The 26,024-nt window shown below is 38.7% G+C and overlaps 1 protein-coding gene and 1 long non-coding RNA gene across 4 annotated transcripts in view; both read right to left on the bottom strand.

Annotated features, from left to right (window-relative positions):
* The window catches only part of LOC147394279 (uncharacterized), a 38,473-nt gene extending 14,259 nt beyond the window's left edge, over positions 1-24,214 (bottom strand). The window contains exons 1-3 of one of the 3 annotated variants that reach the window (XM_086454885.1): positions 23,594-24,214; positions 23,318-23,505; positions 12,075-12,253 (exon numbers count right to left, since the gene is read on the bottom strand). In XM_086454885.1, the coding sequence (XP_086311011.1) occupies positions 12,075-12,253; positions 23,318-23,505; positions 23,594-23,693 (467 nt within the window). In that variant the 5' untranslated portion in view covers positions 23,694-24,214. The remainder of the gene's footprint in view (positions 1-12,074; positions 12,254-23,317; positions 23,506-23,593) is intronic. The other 2 variants (XM_086454884.1, XM_086454883.1) reach the window with 2 other exon arrangements.
* LOC147394280 (uncharacterized) lies at positions 261-12,065 on the bottom strand. Its single transcript, XR_015181886.1, has 3 exons — positions 10,785-12,065; positions 10,715-10,747; positions 261-399 (listed from the first exon to the last, which is right to left on the bottom strand). It is a non-coding gene; the product is annotated as an uncharacterized LOC147394280 (long non-coding RNA).
* Positions 24,215-26,024: the final 1,810 nt, after the last annotated feature.

The following is a 26,024-nucleotide window of genomic DNA, read 5'->3' as shown; positions in this document are numbered from 1 at the left end:
CGCAATTAGTGCTGATCGCCTGCAACAACAAACGAAAAAATGGCATCTATAATGTTTACAAATGGTGATTCAAATGTTCAATTAGATAACATTATAAAGGTTACGAAGTCATACATGGCATTGAATACTTTCCTTATTTTTCCAGAATTTACATGTGTTTTCTCCATTAGAGTATTTGCTGCAGTATTTAACTCCACATTCAACTTGTCAATTTCATCCTTGTCATTTGATGGAAGGAAAACCTGGCTCACATTTATACTCTTGGCTAGTGATAGATATCCGGTTACATTTCTAAGGATCTGCACAGTGTAGTCCGATTGATTCACAACGAATTTCAATGTATGCAAGACCTCGCGATGAAATTCATCCTGCCCCACAGAAAGAAGAATGCATCCAGTCCTGGTAACAGAAAAGAACATAACGATTAAGCAAAAAAACTACTAATGGAAGATGGAGACATACTTTCAGAGGAAAAAAAATTAAATAACAATAAGTGTAGATATGCTTTACAAACATAAATAACAACATGCTTACCCATAAGTTATGACTAGAAATCATTTCTACACTTATTGTTTACATTAAAAAGTTAAAAGATAAATGGGGAATCCGATCCAGCCGTTACCCCTCTTTCCTTCTGGAAAAACCAAAGGCTTTGCCCAACCTTTATCTGCAAACTGCTGAAGTTTGATAAATGGAGAATGGCTTCAAGAGAAGGACGAGATTAGGGAGGGCATTGTAAATTATTACAAGAAATTGTACACAGCGGATCACTTGTCTAGACCCCTTTTGGACCTGTTGGATTTCGGCACAATTACTCAGGAACATCATGCAAGATTGGAAATGCCTTTCGAGGAAGAAAAAGTGGTTCAGGTTGTTAGGGACTTGAGCTCAGATAAAGCCCTTGGGCCGGATGGGTTCTCCATGGATTTTTTCAAAAACTGTTGGCATGTGGTAAAGACAGACTTTTTGGCAGTTGTGACTGATTTTACGCCAAATGGTGTGCATGATGTCTCAGACTTTAGACCAATAAGCCTAGTGAGTGCCACCTACACGATTATCTCAAAGCTTTTGGCAACTAGGCTTATATTGGTTATGGAGGATATTATCTTTTTTGATAAGTATAATTTCATTCATGAAGATATAGAATACAATAGAGACTAACAAGGAGGTTGAGGTGACCAAACCAAATAGTTCCTAACAATCCACCAAAGCTTCCCACTTGAATACAAAGTCTATATAGAAGACCCCTTTAAAATCGGGGTAAAACTTGCACCAGAAAAATAAAATCCCCAAAATGTTCACGGTAGTCTAATGAGAGTTTGAGGAAACCCCTATAAAAATTCTCACTCCTTTCCAACCAAATTCCCCAACAAATGGCAAAAGGAAGAAATCTCCATAAAATGTTCAATCTCCTCGAGAAACAAGATAAGTCCCAACTTTGAAAAAGATAGAAAGTTGTATTCGGAAGAACCCAAGAAATCCTAACAAGACCAAAGAAATGCCTCCAGATGGCGGAGGACACCTCATAGTGGAGTAAAATGTGATCAACCAATTCGCCAATAACTAGACAAAGAGCACAACAACAATTCGGAGTCACAAAACCCCGAGAAATAAAAAGATCAAGCATGGGTAATTTATTCAAAGTGGCTAACCAAGTGAAAAAACGAACCTTAGAAGGGCTTTAGAACCCCAAATAGTAGCCGAGTTTGCTCTTTTGGTATAGATGCACTCCATCCCTATCTTGTTCTCTGACATTCCAGTGAGCTCCGTCAAGATTAGTCATCAAATCAGCAGGATTTTGGATTTCCCAATCATTAAAGCCTCTCCTGAATCCTAGATCCCATGCATGCTCGTTTCCTTCAAGGTACATAAAGTCCATCCAAGGAAAGTTTTTCTTTGAGGATAGATTCAAGAGACAAGGGAAGAGATCGCAAAGAGCCATGTCCCTACACCACCAATCCTCCCAGAATCTAACCTTGTCGCCCTTGCCAACTCTATACCATACCCACCTCTTGAAGTCTGTTAAAATGCTCATGATACCCCTCCAAACACTGCACTCATATGACGAATTCACTTCCTTGCTTTCCCACCCATTCTGCTTCTCACCATACTTAGTCTTAATAACTCTCCTCCACAAGCTAGCTTTCTCAATCCCAAACCTCCACAACCACTTACCCAACAGAGCCATATTAACCACTCTGAACCTTCTGATACCCAACTCCTCGTCCTTTTTTGGTGCTCAAACCATTTTCCACCTAACAAGATGAATCTTCTTGCCACCATTCTTATCATGCCACAAGAAGTCCTGAATCAATCTTTCCAATCTCACTTCAACCCCTTTTGGGACTGAGAACAATAACAAATGGTAAACTGGTATGCTGGCTAAGGTACTCCTAATCAGAGTGAGTTTACCACCCCTCAATAGATACTTAGCTTTCCAAGAACTGAGTCTCCTTTCCATGCACTCAATCACTAAGTTCCAAATTGCTTTACTTTTATACTCCGCACTTAGAGGCAAGCCCAAATAGGTAGTAGGAAGAGACTCCCTCTGGAAACCAAAAATTGCAGCCCACCTATCAACTCCCGTATCACACCCCACACCGAACAACTTATTCTTCCTAAAGTTTATGCTTAGGCTTGACACCACTTCAAAAAATAAATAACCCCTCTCAAGTATCTAACTTGATCATCTGACACATCTAGAAACACTAGGGTATCATCGACAAATTGCAAGAACGAGATGTTGTGGATTCCCCTCCCTACTAAGAAACCAGAGATCCAATCCACACTAGAAGCCCTATTGAGAAAACGCCCCAAGACCTCTACCACTAGAATGAATAACAGCGGAGATAGGGGATCCCCCTATCTCAAGCAGTAGAACTTCTAAAAAAACTAGCCGGACAACCATTGATCATAATTAAAAAAGACGTAGAAGTCACACATTTCATCACCCAATCTATCAAAGTCGTTCTGAACCCCATCCATCGCATCAAATACCTCAGAAATTCCCAATTGACATGGTCATAAGCTTTGTGCATGTCGATTTTGCAAATCAAACCCAACTTGCCTGATCTCCACCTTGAATCAATGCATTCATTAGCTATTAGAATCCCATCTAAAATCTGTCCCCCATGAACAAAAACCCCTTGTTCCAACCCAACCAAACACTCGATCACCCCTTTCAAACAATTTGCCAAAACCTCAACTATAATTTTGTACACCAAGCCCACAAGGCTAATAGGTCTGAAATCTACAATATCCTCTGCTCCCGACTTTTTTGGGATCAAGGCTATGAATGTGCTATTTAAGCCATAGTCCATGTACTTTGTCACCTCAAAATCCTTCAACATGCTCAAGAAATCATCCTTTAGGGTCTCCCAACAGCGTTTGTAAAACACCATAGTAAAACCGTCTAGATCTAGGGCTTTGTCTCCACTAAGGGTGACAATCGCATCAACTACCTCTTGTTCCTCAAAGCTTCTTTATTACCACTCCCTCTAGGTCTGTGAGATTGTGCCCACCTCTAAAGTCTCCTTAACAGGCTTGAACACATGATCCTCATCGAACAACTTCTTATAGAAATTCACAATCCCTTCTCTAACCTTCTTGTCTCCTTCAATGTCATCCATCGATAATAACACTCCTAATGTGGTTGAAACTGCGACGAGAATTAGCAACCTTATGGAAGAATTTGGTGTTGTTGTCCCCTTCCTTGAGCCATTTCACTCTTGATTTTTTGCTTCCAACTTATTTCCTCCATCACGACGACCTTCTGGAACTCTACCCTCAAATTGATCATTCTCATTGATTCCTCCCTAATAAGCCCCACACCTTCCTCCTTTTCGGTCTAAAGAGCCCAGTTCGTTGAGGATTTTTTTCTTCAAAAATTCCCCACGGCCAAATATTCCACATTCGATTATTTGATTTTCTCATTCAATACTTTAAGTTTACTTTTGAAGATAAGACTTGGACTTCCACTAAATTGCATTTCATTCCACCAAGCATCAACCAAATTGGTAAAACCATCGTGATGTAACGACATGTTTTCGAAACAAAAAGAGCGTGGTCTTGGGCTAGAAAAACCCATTTAAAGGACTATGGAACATTGATCTAAGAGCGAATTAGATAGCACTAACTGAGAAATACCTTGGAAATGATGACCCTACTCACTTCACAACAAGAACCTATCCAACCTAGACAGCCTTGGCGTTACTTGATTGTTAAACCATGTAAAAGATTTGCCTTCCAAACGTGGATCATCCAAATAAAAATGATTACTAAAGCACCCAAAGTCCCTCATACTCTTGGAAAACTGACCACACCCATTCCTCTCATGTAAAAATCTAATCACATTGAAATCACCTCCAATACACCGCGGTTTATCCCAAAACCCAGCAACATCCCTCAATTCATCCCAAACTTGACTTCTCTCAAACTCCTTATTCAGACCATAACCTGTAAATACCCAAGCAAAATCATCTTAAACCCCTTGGCGCAGCAAGGAAACCAAAACAACCACCCACTAAAGAGTCTTCAACCTGAATTTTATCCTTATTCCATAAAATATTAATTCCTCCAGAGGCCCCGATCGCCGACTGATTACACCAACCTATAATGCCACCCCACAACTCCTTACCTATATTCTCAAGTCTCATAATGAGAGCTTGGCAGATATATATATTAATAAAAGAGTACATGGACATAAACGCCGTTACATAGAAATAACAGAATAAAAAAACAAAAAAAGTAGTAAACATTATTTCTAATACTCCCCCCTCAAGCTGGGGCAAATATATCAATTAAGCCCAGTATGACAAGATGAGTGTTAGTGACAGAAGGACCAACAGACTTCGTAAGCATATTGGCAAGCTGATCTGAAGAAAATACAAAGACTGTCTGAAGAGCACCAAATCAAACTTTCTCTCTAAGAAAGTGAACATCAAGTTCTATATGTTTGGTCCTTTCGTGAAGAACTGAGTCAGAGGCAAGCATGATGGTAAACTTGTTATAACAAAATAAAGTGGAAGAACCAAAGACAGGAAAACCCAGCTTCGTTAGTAAAAATCCAAGTGAAATAAGCTCACAAGTGCCAACTGCCATAGCCCGATACTCAACTTCAGCAAAAGAACGAGAAACTACACATTGTTTCTTACTTTTCTATGAGATCAAGCTACCACCATAGAAAGTACAAAAATTAGAGGTAGATCTCCTATCTGTAAGAGAACTAGCATAATCAGCATCAATGAAACAGGACAAATGTGGCTGAACAATAGATGAGTAGAAAAGCCCAAGTCCAAGACGAGCCTTCAAGTAGCAAAGCATACGATAAATAACATCAAGATGAGAAGTACGCGGAGCATTCATGAACTGACTAACCACACTAACCGCAAAAGTCAAATCTGGTCTAGTGTTAGTCAATAAATCAAACGGCCTACAAGTTTCTGATAAAAAAAATTATTAAAGAAAAGATCACTAAATTCAGCATGAAGACGATGATTTTGATCTATATGGGAGGAGGTAAAATGAAAACCAAGCATCCTAGTGTCTTGAAGAAGATACAATGTATATTTACATTGAAATAGCGAAATACTATGGCGAGAGTGGGTCACTTCTATCCCCAAGAAATACTTGAGGGTACCCTAATCCTTAACCTCAAAAAGACGACCCAATAGCATCTTAGCTCTATCAATCCACTGTGCATCATCTCCAGTTACAATAATATCATCCACATAAACCAAAATAATTGTGCAACAACCATCCACTCCACGACGAACAAAGCAAGTATGATCTGAGTGGCATCTGGAAAACTCAATAGATAAAATAACCTTAGAGAAATGCTGAAACCAGGCTTACGGGGACTATTTCAAGACATACAGAGATTTGAGAAGGCGACAGACCTTCTTCGAATACTGCCTCCTGAAGAAACCTAATCTCCGTCAAATCACCATTTAAAAATGTATTCTTCACATCGAATTGGTGAAGGAGCCACGAGTGACATGCAACTAAAGAGATAAGGAGGCAAACACTAGAGAATTTGGTTACATAAGCAAATGTAATACTAAAATCTTTTCTTGGAGTTTGCGTAAAGCTTTGGCAACGAGGCGTGTCTTGTACCGATCAACAGTGTCATCCTTGAGATATTTAACAGTAAAAACCCATTTACAACAAATGGTCCACTCCCCAAAGGGAAGGAGAACAAGCTCCTAGGTGTGATTTTTCTGCCAAACATCCATCTTAACAGTCATGGCTCTAGTCCACTAAGGATCTCACAACGCAGTTATACAGATCGAGGAACTCAAATAAAATCAGTGAGGGCAAGGTAGGCTTGATAAGAGGGAGAAAGTCCTTGATAAGAAACAAACTGGACAATAAGATGATCAGTAACACACCACCGCTTACCTTTGCGAAGCGCAATAGGCAAGTGAGTCAAAAATAAAATAAATGAGAGTAAGAGTAAAAGAGGGTATACATGAGTCGAAAGAGGAGGTTAGCAAGTTTGGAGAGGGGCGGGGGCGACGAGAGTAAACCTTAAGTGTCAACAAAGATGAAGATGGAGAGAAAATCAAATATGGTAACATTATATGAGAGGGATCCTGCAAAAGAAGAGTCTTGCAAAGAAAATGTAGCACTAAAGTAGGGAACATTTCAAAAAAGGTGACATCCAAATAATGGATTACATGATGAAAAAGAAAATCATAATAGCGATACCCCTTTGACATAGACAAGTAACCCAAGAAAACACACCGAATGGCATTGTCATTTAATTTTGTACGATGAAAAGTCCTGTCCTGAACAAAACAAGTGCACCCAAACTTGAGGTGTAATGGAGAAGAGAGTGTTATCAAGTCGCAGAACATGAAAAGGCACCTGTCCCCCTAAGGTGCGACTCGAAACGTTGTTAAGAAGAAAAACCATAGTAATGACTGTCATATTCCAGTATAACTAGGGAACATGCATCCCTCGAAGAAAAGAACGGACAATGTTCACAAAGTGGTGATTCTGACGTTCTGCCACCCCATTTTGTTCAGGAGTGTAGGGACAAGTCAATTAATGAAACATTCCATGCTCATGAAGATGGGATTAAATCCCATCATAAATATGTCGCCCCCCCCCCCCCCAATTTATCAGAATTAAAAGATTTAACAATGATATTGTATTGAGTCTGAATCATTTTAAGAAAATTAACAAAAATAAGAAGCACCTCAAATAAGAATGCATCAAATACACCCAAGTACAACGAGAATAGTCATCAATAAATGTAACATAATATCTACGACCATTAAAAGTAATAACAAGGGAAAGCCCCGATACTCAAAATGAATTAAATCAAATACTGCATTAAATTGATGCATGCGAGAAATATAAGAAGTTGATGTGTGTTTAGAAAGCTCACACACAAACCACTAAAACTTGTGTCCACTACAAGAAATTTTTAAAGTAAGAAATAAAGGACATAAGTACTGAAAATTAACATGTCCTAAGTGAGCATGCCATAAATCTAAAATCTGAGAAAATAAATGACTCCCAGAAAGAAGAAGCACAGAAGCCAGAATAGCAATAGGTTAAGATCCAAACAGGTATAGCCCATCCGTCTCATACCCCTTACCAAAAATCCTCCTCGAAGTCGGGTCTTGAAAGATACAATGAGTATGAAAAAAAGTAACGAAACAATTTAGAGATTTTGTAATACTACTCATAGAAAAAAGGTTAAGAGATAGGTCAAGAACATGAAGCACGAAGTCAAGAGAAAAGATAGAGGATAAGGGGATGGTACCCTTATTGTGGATAGGATTAAGGGACCCATCAGTAAGGTGAACCTTCTTATGAGTAGTAGGAAAAATAAAAGAAATAAAATGGTTAAACTCATCAGTCATATGATCAGAGGCACCAAAATCAATTACCTAAGTCAAATGAGCAGAGTTAGACTGAGTGACATGAAATGTAGAAGATGTACCTGGAGACATGGTAACTAAGGCGATAGTCGAAGATGAGTGAGTATGGGCATGGATCTAATCTCGTACAATAGCGAAAATTTGAGTCTGAAGTTGTTGCAAATCAGTAGTACCAAGGAAAATAGGAGTATCAATAAGAGGAACTAATAATGACTCCACAGTAGCAACACAGGGAGCAAACTATCCCAAAGAAAGGGTGACAAAAGATTGCAACAAATACGTATAGAACTGAAAGTAACAAGCCTTCCCATGACCAATATTTCCACAATGGCTGCAAGTAAGACCAATCCCTTTACCACAATCACGGCTTCCACGGCCACGGCCACGGCCACGACTTACAAATCCCTGGGCATGAGAGTTAGAAAAATCCGTATTAACTACTAGAGCCATCTGATCTGTAGTTGGAATAGAAAAAATACCAAGGGCATGAGAAAGAATGGCACGAAAACGACGCACATCACTATCAATGGTCGCAAATGTCTCAAACAAAGAAGGTAAAAGAGTGGTGTTAAGGATCTGAGTCCAAAGTGCCTCAAACTTAGGATGTAAACCAATGTGAAACTGGTATGTCTGATGCCGAGTACTCCTCATGACCACATACTCGATTGCCTCTGCAGAAAACTCAGTCATAGACGCATAATGAGATAACTCCTCTAACAGGACTGAAGAAATCCAAAATAATCTGCTACTCTAAGTGCCTTGGGTAGCCTGGGCAATGTCTCGATAAAACTTATAAATCCTCGAGTAATTCCTAACATGCGCATATGTTTGAGTAAGGACTGACCACAGGGATGAAATAGTCTCATGGTACATAAACATGGTATAGATGCGCTGCTCCATGGAATTAAATAGCCATCCAAGAATAATGCAGTTGTCGATCTCCCATTGTTCAAATTTGGGATCAATGAGAGATGGCTTATTAATGGAGTCAAAAAGCCATCCAAATTTACCTCTACTACCCAAATAAAATCTCACAGACCGAGACCAGAACTGAAAATTCTGACCATCTAATAGGGCACTAGTAACGTGTTGGGCTAAGGAATTTTCCCAAAGAAAAGTATTGGAGTCCTTGGTCTCTTGTTGCGATGTCATTGCTCACTTCGAATAAAGTGAGCTGGGATTTGGGTTTCAAAAAGCCTCTAAATGGTTGGGAATTGGGGGATATTGTTGAGCTCCTAAGTACTCTTGAGGCAGTGATTAGTAACTTGGATATGGAGGATGTGAGAGTTTGAAGGTTGGAAAAGAAGGGTTTCTCGGTTAGGATGAAAAGGAGTGTTATTTCTGTGAACTTGTGTAGATGGGGAGTTTGTGAGCCACATTCTTCTACATTGTGTTGTCGCCTCCAAGATTTGGATCCATTTCTTCAGCTTGTTTGGGGTGTTGGGGTGCCTTCCTAAGATGTTTTGGGACATGTTGGAACGTTGTTCTCAATAGGGAGTGGGTTTTCAAGATTTCAAGAGAAAACTTTAGACATTGGTTCCCTTTGCGATGGTGTTTGAGAATAAGGAACAAGATGTTCAAGACCTAATCATTAATGTTTTGGGTTACTTGTTTTACTGAAGCTCATGATTTACCGAGGTAAGGGGGATTTTCTTTGAAGGCCTCTTGAGGAGGTGGGATTGGATATGTAATTGTATGGGTAGCTCTTGATTTGCTTCTTTGCTTCTTTGCTTCTTTCTTTCTTTCTTTTTTTCTTTCTTTGTTTTCGCTACTTTGTTTTCCCTTGAGTTTTTTGGTCTCTCCTCGATTGCCCTTCTTTAATAAAGTATTTTTACCTATCAAAAAAAAATTACCAATAAATAAAAAACATTTGTGGGTTGTGTTGACGTGTCTTTATATGCATGGGAGTGTAACTCTATAGAGACTATTTTTTTAATGGCGCAATAGTCCAACAAATTGAGGGATTTTTTAGCATCCCCTCTTTATGAAGAGGTAAAACAAGAGAAAGGGTGAGAACAAACTTGAAGGCCTATGTGTTGCAATGGCTTTTGCATGGAGTTTGGGAAATCCTCTCCTTTTTTTGTTGTTTCGTCGACCTGATTGCATAAGCAACCTTCCCTAACAAAGTTGCCAATGTTTTCGAGGTAAAAAATGCCTTGAATAAGTTTGCAAAGAGGAAATAGGGTGAGGTGAATCCGACACCCACCTAAATCAAGAAGACACCTGTTCAGAGGTTGTTACACAAGTTGAAAGAGAAGAAGAGAAGGAGAAGAGATTCCATTAGAGAAAGGGCAAATGGATGAGAGAGATAATGAGTTATAACGATTGAATCAGCAACGTTCGGTTAGAAAGGATTCCATATAGAGGTGGGAAGAGCCCCCCACGATTAGAAAGGATTACAGTTAGAATGTCATGCCCCCTTTTGTGCCCTAAAGTATTCTTTTATACACCCAAATAATGGTAAATGGCAGAAATACCCTTCTCGTGATCACACTAATATCTTGACCTCCAAACCTATGTTCTTTACGTTCACCAATGTTAATTGTGCTTTGAAACCTCGCTCGTGATCAGTCCACGATGCATACACATAGATCATTTTGTACTCTCTACACCTATCACGATTACAGACCCAAATTTTCAGTCTTTATTTAAAAGAGATGAGGAGGGGGTTTCCCACTTATGAATACGACAATCATTTGGACCACTCAATCATTCAAATTCTTCTTGAAACCAAAATCCCCTGAAAATAAAATTGTATATAGACATTTTGTTTGTAGATAATGAAAACAATGAAGGAAATTGAATCTTGAGAAAATTATTACCACCACAATGATCCTCCCAAAAGTGTATCTTATCTCCCCCACCGATTCTAAAGGATAACCTCCCACAAACCTCGGGGAGAATTCTCATGACACCTTTCCACACATTGCACTCAAAAGAAAATTTGACGTCTCAATTCTCCCAACAGTGAGATTTACCCATATTTTGTTGAGATCACCCTTCTTCACAGGCTATTATGCTCTACTCCAAATTTCCAAATTCATCTCCCAAAAGAGCGAAATTCTTATGACTGAACTTCCTGAGTCCAAGAACACCTTCCTTCCTCGAAGAACAAACGATCTTCCATTTGACTAAGTAAAGCTCGTGGTTACCATCCTTGTCTTTTCACAAGAAGTCACTAAACAATTTATCTAAACACATTTCAACACTTCTAAACATGGAAAAGAGGAATAGAAAACAAAGTAGAATATTAGATAAAGTGCTTTTGATAAGAGTCAAGTTTTCTCCTTTAGCTATCAAGCTTTCCAAGATTAAGTCTTCATTCAATCCTTTCAATGACACGATCTAATGCAGGAAATACGTGAGAAAACCAGAAAATTCCAGCCAGGAACCTGCAACAGCACTAGAATGCAGAAATATATATAAATAGTAACCTAGAATCATTCTAGGGTTTTAGGAATCACTCCTAGGAAGAAAAAGCAAAGCCAGCCTCCATAAAACTTTATAAAAACTCAGACGTATCTTTTCAATGAATAACATATATACCAAGCGGTGGACGTCTAGACCAATTCATAATGTAAAATGACTTAAATGCCCTTCTAAATAAACATCCAAAACATTTAAAATAATGACTAAAAAATATGAATAAAACTCCCTAACCCTAGGCTGGACCAAATAGACCCTATGCATAAAATCCAAAACACACCCATTTATAAGGAAAATATTCTAGTAGATATCCCAAAAGGATCGTTCTCCCTCATTGTGCCACGTAAGGAATGTAAACTACAATGTAACCTTTTTTGACAAGTTTTGAGAGGTTTTTTATGATTCCTATCAGCAGCCCAAGTGCTCGAGTTCCTATAAACTGGACCTAGAGGAAAACCTGGACATGAAAATGGAGTTTGCCTACAAGACAATCCAACAAACCCGCTAAGCACTCCAAAGTCCAAATCATCAATAAGAAATCTGAAATCCAACAGAAGTGCAGATGATGGTTCCATTTAAACTTGAGAATAGATCAACATCGTTGGAGGAAAGCAGAAGCAAACAAATAGACTGAAAAGGTAAGCAATGAAAAGTCTACCACCTTAAAACAGAAACTCTAGGAAAAATAAAATTATGATCAACTTCAAAAGAAATTTATAATCAGATGGTATAAAAGAAATGGAGTTTGATTACTACGCTGCAGCACATGTGAAGACAAGCAGCAAGATAAGGCAAATCCGGAGTGAATAGTTTGAGTCCAGATTTTTTATTCTTATCCTCCATCTACAGCAATGATGTACGACCAACGCCAAGCCAAAACAAATGAACCATAGGACCGCAAGAATGAAACCAGCAGCACCTGTAAATCCAACAGACTGCAAATATAATAGTCAAAAATACTGGAAATTAATAACTAAGTTATAATTTCTCACTTTTAAATTCTAAGCCAGTGCTTGATAGGCACCCACACAACAGACTGATAAAAATAAGTGGAGGAAAAAACAGGGATAATTTAACCTCCAAATAAATCATGTATTAGAGAATAATATATAACAGAGAAAATCTGACCCATAAAAGATATATGTTGAAACTCAACTTTGTTTTCCTAATTTTAAATTAAATGACAAAAAAAACCTTGTTTTCATGTTTTGGGGTAGAGATATTCACATGGGTTTTATGAGTAAGGCAACAACTATAACTACAATTTGTGGAGGATAAATATCACTCCCATTTGAATAATTCATATGGCACCAATCTGTGAAAATCTCAATGCAGCTATGATCAATTATGGGTCAAGAGGATCATGTTGGTATCTATCTCGGGGTCTACATCGGTTGTATCTATTGTGCCATGTGGCATCATTAGATTGCATCTTATCTAATCAGGGAAAGAATCCCAACATGGAAGGATTCTTTCCATAGTGATAATTACCTTATTTTGATAAGGATTAACGAAACAGTTGTAATCTAATAAGGATTAGTATTCATTTTTAGGTTCAGATTCTTTACATATTTAAAGGGCAGAATTGCGTTGAAAAAGATATCCAGAAAAGGAAGGCCCAAAGGTAATCATGTAACAAGGAAACCCGTGTAATAATCGGATATGGTTCTTGTGGAGGATATTTTTCATAAAGCATCAAGGGATGACACATGGCACATTAAGATTATAAACAAAAGGAGGGCCTCAAGGTTTGCCTTCCGAGTCCCGACCGAATAGGGATGCTCGGATGATGGTGAAGCTCGGATTAACAAAAGGACGAACTCCAAGAGCTCTAATGGTAAGGGTCGGTAAATCAAGGGGAGATTTGGTCTAACGAAGCCCCAAAAATCAGGAATTCGGATACAATAAGTAGGAATTTGCAGGGAAAAGGGAAGATCCCTAAATAGAATGAATGAATGAATAGGGAATGGGAGGTAAATACATTCCTAATGGGAGGAAACTACTAAAACAAATAAGGATGAATTTAGAAAGAGGATTATGACGGATCCTAGGGTTTCATCTCTATAAATACCTGGACAGAAGCACTAAAAGGTATTCAATTTAACCTTCCAAACTCTACACTACTTAAGTAAGTCTTCATCATCGGGATAAGGCTCATGTCGTCCAAGTCATCCTCAAAATCTTTCCTTAGCTGTTGAAGTGGATGGGGGTCAGGAGATGCCCTTCTCACCGATTCTTTTTGACACTCCCCTCTAGCTCAAGGCTTGGTTGGAGCCAAAAATCCGGTAACCCAGTCATATAATTCATGGCTAGAAAGGATATGAGTTATAACAACCAATTCAAAAAAGTTCTTTTCCTTACTCGAATCTAAGAAGGAAGAAAATGCATTAATTAAATCAAAAAACAAGAAAATTTCAAGGTGAACTCAGAGGATAGGAAATGATTCTCACCAGCCTGAAGGTGTTGAAAATGAGAGGGGGAACCTCGTCCCCAACCGCATGCTCTCACCGACTGGTTAGCTTGATCGGATAAAGAAACCAATCTTTATTTGATTCAGGGAGCTCGATTAAGGAGTCATTTCCCTTCCTCTTGGATAAATAGAGGATTCCCTATCTTTTGGGGCACCTCCTTAAGGAGAACACTGCGCCCTAATATCCAGCATCCCGAGTTTCAAACCTTCGTCCAACCGAGCATTCATTTGGTCAATTGTATAGATAAGACGATAAAAATTAACGCTCATCTTGCCAAGAGCCCTCCTATAAAAGTTTAAAACTTCACAAGTAGCCGACTTAAGGGAACTTAGAGTCCACCTTTAAACTACCCCCAGAACACCATAGTGGTGCCAAAGGGGAGATCGTTCGAGAATGGGGGTTCCTATGTGAAAAAGGTGCCCACGTCCTCAGGGATGCAATGGCATCCCTGATCTCGGAAAGTTGGGGGCAGATAGGAAGGTAAGATTTCCCCTTCATCATGGCTAAAAAATAAGAGGAAAGAAGAGGGGAAAACGGTCCCAAACCTTCAAAAGCCCCCAGAGAAACCCAAAAGCAGCAGCCAATAGAGAAGGAAGATGCACAAGAAGAGAAGGAAGCCATGAATCAAAGCTTCGTCATAGAAAAGAGGAAAAATAGAAATGCGAGAAGTGAGAGAGAAATGAAGAAGGAAATGGGGTATTTATAGGCCCTTGGGGCCTCGAGATACAATCAAGGATCAACGATTAATGTAGCCTTAATTGGGAGGATAATAATGAGCTAACATTTTAATTGTGCACAAGAAAAAAAGACAAAGTACGAACAAGCATGCACAACCAAGCAACAGGATAAAGTCATGTGTATACGTCGCATAAATGCGTTGTAATTGAAAATTCTATAATTAAGGCTCAACAGTCGGTAACACGCGCAATGAGGAAAAACCATTACTACGCCGCCAAGGAAACGAAAAACTGTCAGATTTTGAATTAAAGCAAGATGAAGATCAAGGGGCAGATTCAAAAAGGAAAATGCACATTAATGTCCCAATAAAAAAGAGCCACATGCCGGATTCAAAAAGGAAAATGCACATTAATGTCCCAATAAAAAAGAGCCACATGCCATCTGATGCTATCTCGGTCTCAGGCATTCAAATGATAATCCAAAAACCCGAGAGGGGGTATTGTGGAAGATATTTTTCGTAAAGCATCAGGGGATGACACATTGGGATTATAAACGAAAGGAAAGCTTCGAGGTTTGCCTTTCGAGTCCCAACCAAATAGGGATGGTTGGATGATGGTGAAGCTCAAATTAATGGAAGAATGAACTCCAAGAACTCTGATGGTAAGGGTCAATAAATCAAATGGAGATTTGATCAAACAAATCCCTGAAAAATCAGGAATACAGATATAGTGAGAGCAAGAATTTGCGGGGAGAAGAAAAGATCCCTAAATATAAGAATGAATGAATAGGGAATGACGGGTAAATACATTCTAAATGGGAGGAAACTACCAAAATAGATAAGAATGAATTTAAAAAGAGGATTATGAGGGATCTTAGGGTTTCATCTCCATAAATACCTAGACTGAGACACTAAAAGGTATGCAATTTTCCCCTTCCAAACTCTATACTACTTTCTTATAAACTAAGGTTTTGACTTGGGCGACAGAGAGGTGTTGTTGCAGGCATGCCCAAGAGCACGGGAGGAAGAAATCAAGCAGCCTATGAGTATCTGAAGGTAGAACAAGTTTTTGCATCTACAGTTCCCATGGAGATCGCGGAAGTAGGCATCTTTGCCGAACCACATAACTCTTGGTGTTCTCTCTCTTTTCTCTCTTTTTGTGTCTTTGTTTGATTTATATGTGCAACCTTCGTCAGATTGGGATTTCGAGTAGATTGCAGATTTTTTACTTCCACAATCAGTATTTTGATCATGATAACCATATTATTTCTTCTACTTTACTACTTTTGTTTAATAAATTGCATTTTCAAATTTAAAAACAAAAATCATAAAATTGACTTCAAATGAAAACCTAGAAATTTAGCAAAAATATGACAAAAATAAAATCTTCAAATAATGACAGGAAAGCGAATCTCATTGCAATTTTTCTTTTCATTGTAGGAAACAAATTCAGTAGAATGGAGCAATGCAGACGCCGTGAGTCATCATCAAGGGGTTCAATAACAAAGGTACAAATATAGAAATTGCCTACACCTCGAACATAATGTCTTCATAGGATGATCTATAAGTAGAAGGCGTCAAGCCCTATATACTAAGGACCCTGACATGTCGTAGGGGCCTGCCGGCCCAGTCATTCACAGACCACTGACACGGTCAGGGGTTTGACTTTAACTCACATCCGAGGAGATAGGTCATATGAAGTAAATGTTGAAGTGTAACTCTACCTCGGACCTAAAAGAAACAAGTCACAACTACTACACTAACATGATCTTAAGTCGTATCTAGAAGGGACAGACCACAGACGCTCTAACAGAAAGAGAGATGGCAAGGAAAACCCACTAGATATCTCTCCTACCCCTCTCTCAATATAAAAAGGACGTGAAGCCATCATAGGAGAGATGGGACCCAGGGGCTATGATTTCCCCCTCCTACTCCATAACTCTCTCTCTCTCTCTCTCTCTCTCTCTCTCTCTCTCTTCTACTTGAATTCTCTATATCTACCTCACTTTGGGCACAACAAGGTCCACGCGGCCATTTGCAATAGGCTTAGTAGGGCCTTGGCGTCTTTGTAATATCGTTGATTTGATTAATCTAAAAGAATTTATCCGCTTTGAATTACATTTGGCAACTCCACTAGGAAAAAATGCGACTTACGCCATAAAATGAGGACTAAAAGCCAATCAAGACCAGCACATGAAGTTAATGAAGAAACTATTCGAGAGAAAGTACGTGACCAAACACAAAACACAGGTGTCGCATCGATGCCTCCAAAAGAAAGTTGTATCACAATTTCAACGGTCATGGAGGTAGATTGCAGATTTTTTTACTTTTACAATTAGTATTTTCATCATGAAACCATATTATTTCTTCTGCTTTACTACTTTTGTTTTAATAAATTGCATTTTCAAATTAAAAAACAAAAATCATAAAATTGATTTCAAATGAAAACCTAGAAATTTAGCAAAAATATGACAAAAATAAAATCTTCAAATAATGATAGGAAGGTGAATCTCATTGTAATTTTTCTTTTCATTGTAGGAAACAGATTCAGTAGATAGGAGTAATGTAGACGCCACATGTCGTCATCAAGGGGTTCAAGAATAGGAGTACGAATATAGAAATTGCCTGACACCTTGAGCATAATGTCCGCATTAGACAATCTATAAGTAGAAGGCGTCAAGCCCCATATACCAGGGACCTTGACATGTTACAAAAGCCTAGCGATGCCATCATTCACAAACCGCTAACACGATCAGCAGGTTCGCAAAAACAAATATGGAAATTTTAGCAAGATTGCAACATTTGGGCAAGTCGCATCAAGAGTTGTTAAACAAATTACCAACACACAATGAAGTTGTTGAGCCACGAGGTGCCTCCAACTCTTTCACAAGGCGACCACCAATTAAAGTGACCATGTCACCAAAGGTTGCGCGAGCAACTCTGAATGCAGAACCGGAAGTCTTAATTCATCAGGTCGACAAACAATCTGGCTATGTGATTGTTGATGACTTGACGAGACTCCTTGAAAAGGAGTAGAACTCTAAAGAGAGACATGTACGCACATCACCCGCCATAGCCCGAAGCTCTACAGTAAAAACCTTACCCAAAAGGATAGGTCACCCCCACCTTCCCTTTATATGATGGGAAAGGTAATGTACGGGAGCACATATCCCATTTCTTAGTCATTTTGAGAACATGAAGGCAACAGTGATCTACGGCTCAAGGAGTTCTCAAAATCACTAACAGATCAAGCCTACACATGGTACAACAATTTCACAGTAGGATCAATGCCTACCTTGAGGCATCTCGCCAACACTTTCCATCAGAAATTCTTTCATGTATGTGAACAGGTGACGTTGGCGAAGCTCGGTCAACTTTCAATAGAATAGTGTTGAGAATCTCAACGCGTACGTAAGGTGATTTAGGAATAATGCAATGTATTGCTATGAATTTGTCGAAGAAATGCGACTGGTGGAGATGTGCATCGCTAGCATGGTGGTCTCATTCCATGCACATCAAGAAAATCTAAGAATATCCTCAGTCTCAGATCTTCATGATTCAAGCGGGAGCACGACAACTTCAATTGCTATTGCTATAGGAAAGACAAGGGTGTGGAAAGAGCCAAACAAATGCAGGTCAAAAAGCGCGAAGCTCAACATACCTTTGTCATTGATAAGCGAAACAAGCAAAGACAATTTGAAGAGAAAAAGACATTTCAAGTGAAAAAAAAAAAAGACAAGATAGTGCCAGTGAATATCCTGACTTTCCCCATACAATAGAAGAGGTCGAAGAAATTATAGATGCGTGGATTAGAGATGATGTCATACACTTACCACCAACAAGAAGAGAAACCACGCCACAACTATTGTCAAGCCCACACTTTTGCAGATATCATCGGTTTATCGGACATCCAACAAAAGAATGTAATGTTTTAAAAAGAATTTTCTCAAAAAAATATGCTAACAGAGAGTTACAGTTTGAGGTTGCTGATGAAATGACTCATAAATTTGAGGTTTGCCGAACCACAATCACCATGTCGCGCTGATGGCAACCGAGAAAAAAAGTACTGGTGGTATAGCCAAAGAATTTGCACCTATTGCGATTAAACTACAATGCACAACCATCTTTCAAGCAACAATTCTTTAACAAGTCGGGTTTTACTAAAGAGAGATGTTATGAGGCAGCACTCGCCCTAGCGGCAATATCAGTACAAGGCAAAAGGCAATTAACGACAATAATGAACCAAGACGTGGATGGGACCATTACTCTCACAAGTTCAAAAGTGACCATCACACATCACGGCGCTTCTCAATTATCGTGAACTCAGGAGGGCTTTCGTTGATATCGGGTCCTTGTTCAACCTGTTGTCGATGTAGACACTAGACATTGTTAGTATATCAAGGCACCAAGTGGTTAAAGTACTGACCAAGATACAAGGCTTCAACTGACATAGCTTCAGCACGGTGGAATATATCACGATCAATTTACGTGTCGGACAGTGTCAGATCTTCTACTCACTTTCATGTATTGGAAACAAATGCCTTGTACCACATGTTACTAGGGCGCCCATGGCTACATGCGAATAAAGTGGTTGCATCAACATACCACCAGTGTGTGAAGGCGTGCATACGTGATAGAGTGGTAATGATCCCCACCTATAAAAGACTGTTAGCACCAAAGGAAACTCATTTTCTAGAGGCTGCATTTTTTCAAAAAATGAGCTTTGCCTGGAGAAACATCTAACAAAATATACTCCACCACGTTGCCTGCTTGGGAAGAAGTGAGCACAACAACAAGAAAGGCAGCAAAAGCTAGAAAAGTGGAGAAGGTAATGTTACCTGACGAGAAAGTGCTTTACTGGCTCAAAAAGATGAGACAAATCAGGAGGGCCAATCTATTATATCAATCGAGCACTACGAGGTGACATGCCTCGCTCGGATATATGCTTCACAGAAATTCAGACCCAACGTACTTTCTAATGAAGTGCAAGTGGTGACAAAAGTGGACCCAATCAAGTATCTCTTATCACAACCAACCTTAACAGGGCGGGCAGCAAAATGGCTACTCCGACTAAAAGAGCAAGCAGTGGCTGATTTATTAGCCTCTTTTCCAAGAAATGATACCACACTTCTCAATAAAGAAACTAAGGGAGATTAGCCTGAAGCGGTCATGGCAACCGAGTGTTTTAACTGGATGATGTATTTCGACGAATCGTCGACGACAAAAGGGGGAGGCATTGACCTTATATTTGAGGCTTAAGCAAGTCAGTCATATCTTTGTCTCTCAAGTTAGACTTCATGTACAGCAATAACAAAGTGGAATATGAGGCCTTCCTGCTTGGGCTCACTATTGCAAAACAAATGGGCATCAAGAACCTAAATGTCAGAGGGGACTCTAGTCTCCGAGTAAATCAACTGAATAGAACGTTTGCAATAAAAGAACCACACCTGGCGCCCTATCATGCTAGAGTGCAATACCTATTGCATTCTTTTGAACACTCAACAATTACACATGTCCTTTTCTACATGGCTTACACCCTTTACCTTTTTTAATAGTGGTCTTGGGTTTCCCGGAAGACGTTTTAAACGAGGATTAGAATCAAGGACCTCATCTTCCAACAAAACATGATCATTACAAATCATAGCAACGTAACGATGATATTCTGATAATACTCTCTTTACATAAAAACAAGATGAAGGGCTAAACAGACCATTGTGCTTCTTGTGAGGATAAAATAAAGATGATTCAGACAAACGAATAAGTTGATGCATGCAAAAAGACGAGTGTGAGCTCAAGGCGTCACTTATGAAAGGCACCGTGCAAAAACCCATCTGCACTCCTTGGTCAAACCCGAACTAACATGTAAACCAATCAGGATTATACGATAAGGAAAATCATATGCCTTTAATGAAGCTAACTACAAAAGAAGGTGCAGTATAAAGCCGGAAAGTAATCTTAGTCCATTCCAAGGAGTCCTTGGACGAAGATTGATCGAGCTACTAGTATTCGGATATACATCAATTGAAGATGTACCCTTGAGTGTGCATCTATATGGACGAGATACAAAAGAAGGATGTGAGTCTAAATGCAAGGCTAAGTCGAAGTGACTCTTTGTGTTGTACCATCGCCAGGCTTTAGGGGTATCATGTGGAGTATCAACATTAGCAATTAAGTTCAAACTCAAAATGCACCCTCTTTTAGTAAACTTGTCAAAATCAATCGGTGGAGGCACATATGATTTGAAATGCTCCCACAACCACATTTGTAAGAAAGAAGTACTAACGAAGCTTGGGATGATATTACAACCGCCAAATTGTCTTACATCCTCAATAAATAGATCAAGATTCCTATATAGACAGCTTAAGAAGATCACCCCTATGGGAAAGACGATGCCAGAAGCTATCTTAGCCGCTAGAGGAAATATGAACTTTTGGACTTTCTCGAAAGGATAACACTCGATCACATGACGAGACAACCAAAGCGCCAACAAAGCTGGAAAGTTGCAAGGATCATTCCAACCGGCTCCTTGCATAATAAAACCATCTTCAATAGAAAAACTGTAAAAATGATAGATCCAACCAGCGAAATTAACACGCCAAGAGTAGTCATTCTTGGTGATGCATTTCGAAGCCGCGAGGCCTTCAACCAATCCATCAACAAGACGCCTTTCCCTCATTGAGAGTTTGTCAAGATCCTGGGGATCAAAGGGACCATGCATAGGGAGACCAAGGAGAACATGGGCGTCCTCTAAAGATATGCCTACCTCCCCCCAAACATAGATGAAGGTGTGACTCTGACTATTCCAACACGACATCAGCATTAACAAACCCTCGATATCCCATTCAACCTTCAGTTTCCTTGACGTAATCAAGGCATCAACCAAACCCACACGATCTATCAATTCGTATTTGCGGTTGTAACTTAATGAGGTGATCACCCACTCTCCCCATAAGTCAAAAGAATGGGCATGTAAGACTAAGTTCATTTGTGAGATGGAGAATTCGTTGCAAGCAAGGGGGAAGCGTATTGTCCAAGATGGACAAGAAATCACGTCACCCGAGCTACCTTCGCAGGAGAGAAACTTCCAATCATGTTTGGAAAAAGGTTTGTCGAATCAAGTAGAAGAAGCGTAATCAAAGATATGCTCGTTGCAACTAAAGACGTTCTTCATGATCTCATTTGAAAGATTGAATGAGGAAAGAAAGCCCTTGCCTCTAGCTTGTCAAAGAGGTCCCACTCTTTGTGTAACTTATGATACTTATAGACATGAGGTAAAAGAAGCTTGTAGTGACATCTCATCAAATTCTAAGGCTACATACACAAGGCGCCATAAGGCATACCTTTGCATAAAGAATTCAAGAAGTCGCACTTATCCTTTGAAGCACAAGTATTAAGATTGCTCGCATTAACCCAAGCTCTTGTTTGGGGATTTTTGCTTGATATTTTGGTAAATAAACATTTAGCAAGATAAATATACCGTGTGTATCTCAAACTATGGCGTCGTGCACTTCCTTACAAACTTAATACACCGTGTGTATCCTATTTATAGGCGTCGTGCATCTCCTCACAAGTCAATGGGACCATGTGTGACTTATTCAGAGGCGTCTTGTGCCTCTTCACAACTCAAAAGGACCACACGTGTCTTGTTTAGAGGCGTCGTGCACCTCTTCATAACTCCAAAAATATGTTGTTACGTATGTCACATGAGGCGCCATGACAGCTAAAGGGAGCCGTGGGCTCACCTCTTCTCACCTAAAATTACTGACGACGACATGTGTAGACACCATACTCGCTTGTCACAGTCCACGAAACAAGAAGGCTCCACATGTTCCCTTTTGCAAACCAAGAAGGCGCCAAATGTTCCCTTGCGTAAACCATGAGACGCTTTGTCAACATCACTTATGGAACGTGTCCATGACATTGTACCCTACTTCTCGAGATACGCCACAGATTCATAGATGGCACCATATGTTGTTCTAATTAACCACAGGTGGTCGTCAAAAGATTTCAGGATACGCACGGGGTGACCACAAAGAGCCTTGGGCAAGCTCACACGGCGCATAGGGGACTATTGTAGATAGGAATAATATAGACGCCGCGTGTCGTCATCAAGGGGTTCAAGAACAAAGGGTACAAATATAGAAATTGCCTGACACCTCGAGAATAGTGTCTTACAAGACAACCTATAAGTAGAAGGTGCTAAGCCCCATATAGCAGGACCTTGACATGTCGCAAGAACCTAGCGACGCCCTCATTCAAAGACCCCTTACATGGTCAGGGGTTTGACTTTAACTCACATCCAAGGAGATAGGCCGTATGAAGTAAATGTTGAAGTATGACTCGACCTCAGACTTGAAAGAGACAAGTCACAACTACTACACTGACATGATCTTATCTCGTATCTAGAAGTGACAGGCCACAGATGCCCTGACAGAAAAAGAGACAACAAGGAATACCCACTGGATATCTCTCTTACCCCTCTCTCAATATAAAAAGGACGCAAAGCCATCATGGGAGGGGTTGGACCGGACCTGTGATCTCTCTCTCTCTCTCTCTTCCACTTGAATTCTCTGTAGCTACCTCACTTTAGGTTGCAATAGGCTTAGTGGAGCCTTGGAGTCCTTGCAATATCTCCGATTTGATTAATCTAAAAGACCTTATCCGCTTTAAAAGTACAGAAGCTATTAATTACACTAGAAAAGAAACACTTACCAGTTACCCCACGAAATAAACATTTGTATTTGATACCGAAATAGATAAATTTCCCTATTTTATCAAAAACTAATTTAATTTTAGCATTAGAAATTTTATTTTTATTTCTTTAAAATTAAAAAAAAAAGAATAGAACTTACAGCCCAGTAATGGCGGTTACTAATATCCCAACCACCTCGATATCGCCTGAATCCATGGAGGATGTCAGGCCTGTTTGTCCTCTCCGCCGCCAAAACAAGCACGTTGGGAGGAAGCCCACCGTTGTGCGCAGGCCCTGGGGCTTGAGCCGACTCCAAGAGACTAGTTGCCCATGGCCCAGAATTCTCTTCTACCAAAAAATAATACAAAATAAGTACCAATTCAGATGAATCACCAATAAAGAAGCTCTCTCGTGAAACTTGAAAATAGAAACAAACCTAAGATGAATTTTTTATATGAGAATCTGGTAAGTATATGAAAACTCGGAGACGCAGCGGAGATAGTGACGAAGAAGAAGAGAGAGATGAGAAGCTTCATTTGCGGTTGCTCTGTAACTTTAGTGTCAGAGCAGAAACCGCAAATGTGGGTGAGATATTTTTTAGGGTTTCGTTTAGGCTAAGGATTTTATCATACATTTTACATATGAGCAGAGGCAGAGAGAGAGAGAGAGATTGCCTTAATGCCTTTACAGTAAGAAGGTCACATGGGCATGTGATGGGAAAAAAATAATATAGCGGCCGCGGGTGATTGACACTTCTGAGTGAAGTTGTTGGTTGCAGAAGCCAATAGACAGAGAAATGGCGGATCTTTTGTCGTCTTACGATTTGTAATTTATTAAAATAAATGCTAAACGGACTTTCTATGAAACTCCCTCCCTCCACACTGTGATGTTTTTCCCCGCGATACGATCTAGGGTATTCTCGATTGTTGGTTTTGGTTATCTACACAAACAGACACATTGCGGTGCAGAAAGTGTTGTACGATGTCAATTGCACGGCTCTCGGACTCGGAGGGTCCAACGACAGCGGATAGGGAGTATATTCCTAGAGATTACGTAAAAATTAATCTTTTCCCATCTCAGCTGTTAGATGGAAACCATTTGAGAAAAGTTCAATGATGGTTAAAATCCTAAATTTCCATTTGGAAGCAGATTTCTTAAGGATCAGTCCTTAGTTGGACGTTCAGTGTCCCACAGCGATGGACAGTAGTATTTCTCAAAGGACAATTAAGTGGTCCTCTCTGGCCTATTATGTTTCGCGTAACGGCTCATTCGAAAGATATGGATGGCAACTTGCAGCTTGGCTTGTGCCGTTGCCGTACGAAGTGGTTGGAAGTAGTCTACGTCACCGTGGTATAATTATTTGTTACAGCTTATTCTAAGCAAAGCAAACAAAGACTCGCCCAGTCGGCATTTTGGTTTTAATCAAAGATAATGACCCAAGGTTCTCAGAACTCATGAGTCGTTGACTTCATTGAAGAGTTTTCATTTAAATTACACGTAGATTTTATAATATAATAGATATTATTTTAAATAAAAATTTAATATCATTAAAATTATTATCTTTAAAAAATTAGTAGAAGATCTTTGGATAAATAAAAAAGCTACTAAAAAAATTAATCTAAATCCTCCACCTTCATTTATAAAAAGGATGACTAACCTCATATAAGAATTGTTAAAAGGACACGAAATCTTGAGATAAAGAAAATAATATTTATAAATCACAAAACTCAACCAATCCAAATAGAGATAAGGGAGAATATGAATTTAAAAAAAAATAGTCAATTCGATTGAAGTTTTGCAAAGCACGAGGAAATAAGAGATTAAAGAGAGCATCTTCAAAAGCATTGGATTAAAGTTTTAGCGATGGCACAAGGTAAATAACAATAATTTGAATTAGAGTTTTGTTCATAAATGATTGTTTGAGATATGTATTTGATTGATTCTATTGAGATAAAATAATAGTCATGTTGAGATTTGAATGTATAAAATAATCATTATGTGGTATCAGAAGGCAGGTTTTGAATTTTCATATCTTGACTACCATTAATGGATAAAAGATTTCACTAACTTATAAAATTCTTATGAAAATTTCTTGGACTCACTATATAACTATAATTGTTGGATTTTTCATAGATTTCTTTTACATGCATATGTATGAATTTATTTTTATTTTATCTTAGATTTTCAATCACATATCGGTTTGGATTTCTAATTTAATATTTGTTGAAATTTAAATTTGATATTTGTTTGAATTTTTTTCGTTTATTTTTATATTTATTATTGTTATTGGCTCTGTTTTACATATATGTTAATTTCCAATTCGATTTTACATATATATTTGATTTTCAATTTCGATTTTACATGTATATTTAATATCCAGTTTTACATGTATGTTAATTTCCAATTCAGCTTTACATGTATATTTGATTTTCAATATCTATTTTACTTGTATATTTAATTTCCAACTTTGGTTTTACATGTATGTTAATTTTCAATTTCGATTTTACATATATATTTGATTTCTAACTTCAAATTTACATGTATGTTAATTTATAATTTTTGGTTTTACATATATATTTAATTTTCAATTTTGGTTTATGCATGTATGTTTATTTTTCAATTCGATTAATACATGTATGTTAAGTTGCTAATTTTGATTTTGAGATTTTGATGTAATGTGTATCTAGTTCTAATTTTGGTTATTGGCATTATTTTGTTTTGGTTCAAGATTAGGATAAAATAAATTGATATTTTATTTTAGGATTCATGACTAATTGAACCTTAGTTTTGGTGTTATACTTTTATTATCAAAAACATCATGCCATATCTTGTTAGTGAAACATTAAAATTTGATTTAGCCAATGTAG

Source organism: Akebia trifoliata, chromosome 9 (genome assembly GCF_017979445.1).
Source record: "Akebia trifoliata isolate Shusen 1 chromosome 9, ASM1797944v1, whole genome shotgun sequence".
In the NCBI taxonomy this organism is placed as follows: Eukaryota; Viridiplantae; Streptophyta; class Magnoliopsida; order Ranunculales; family Lardizabalaceae; genus Akebia; species Akebia trifoliata.
This window is presented reverse-complemented; position numbering and strand designations above follow the sequence as displayed.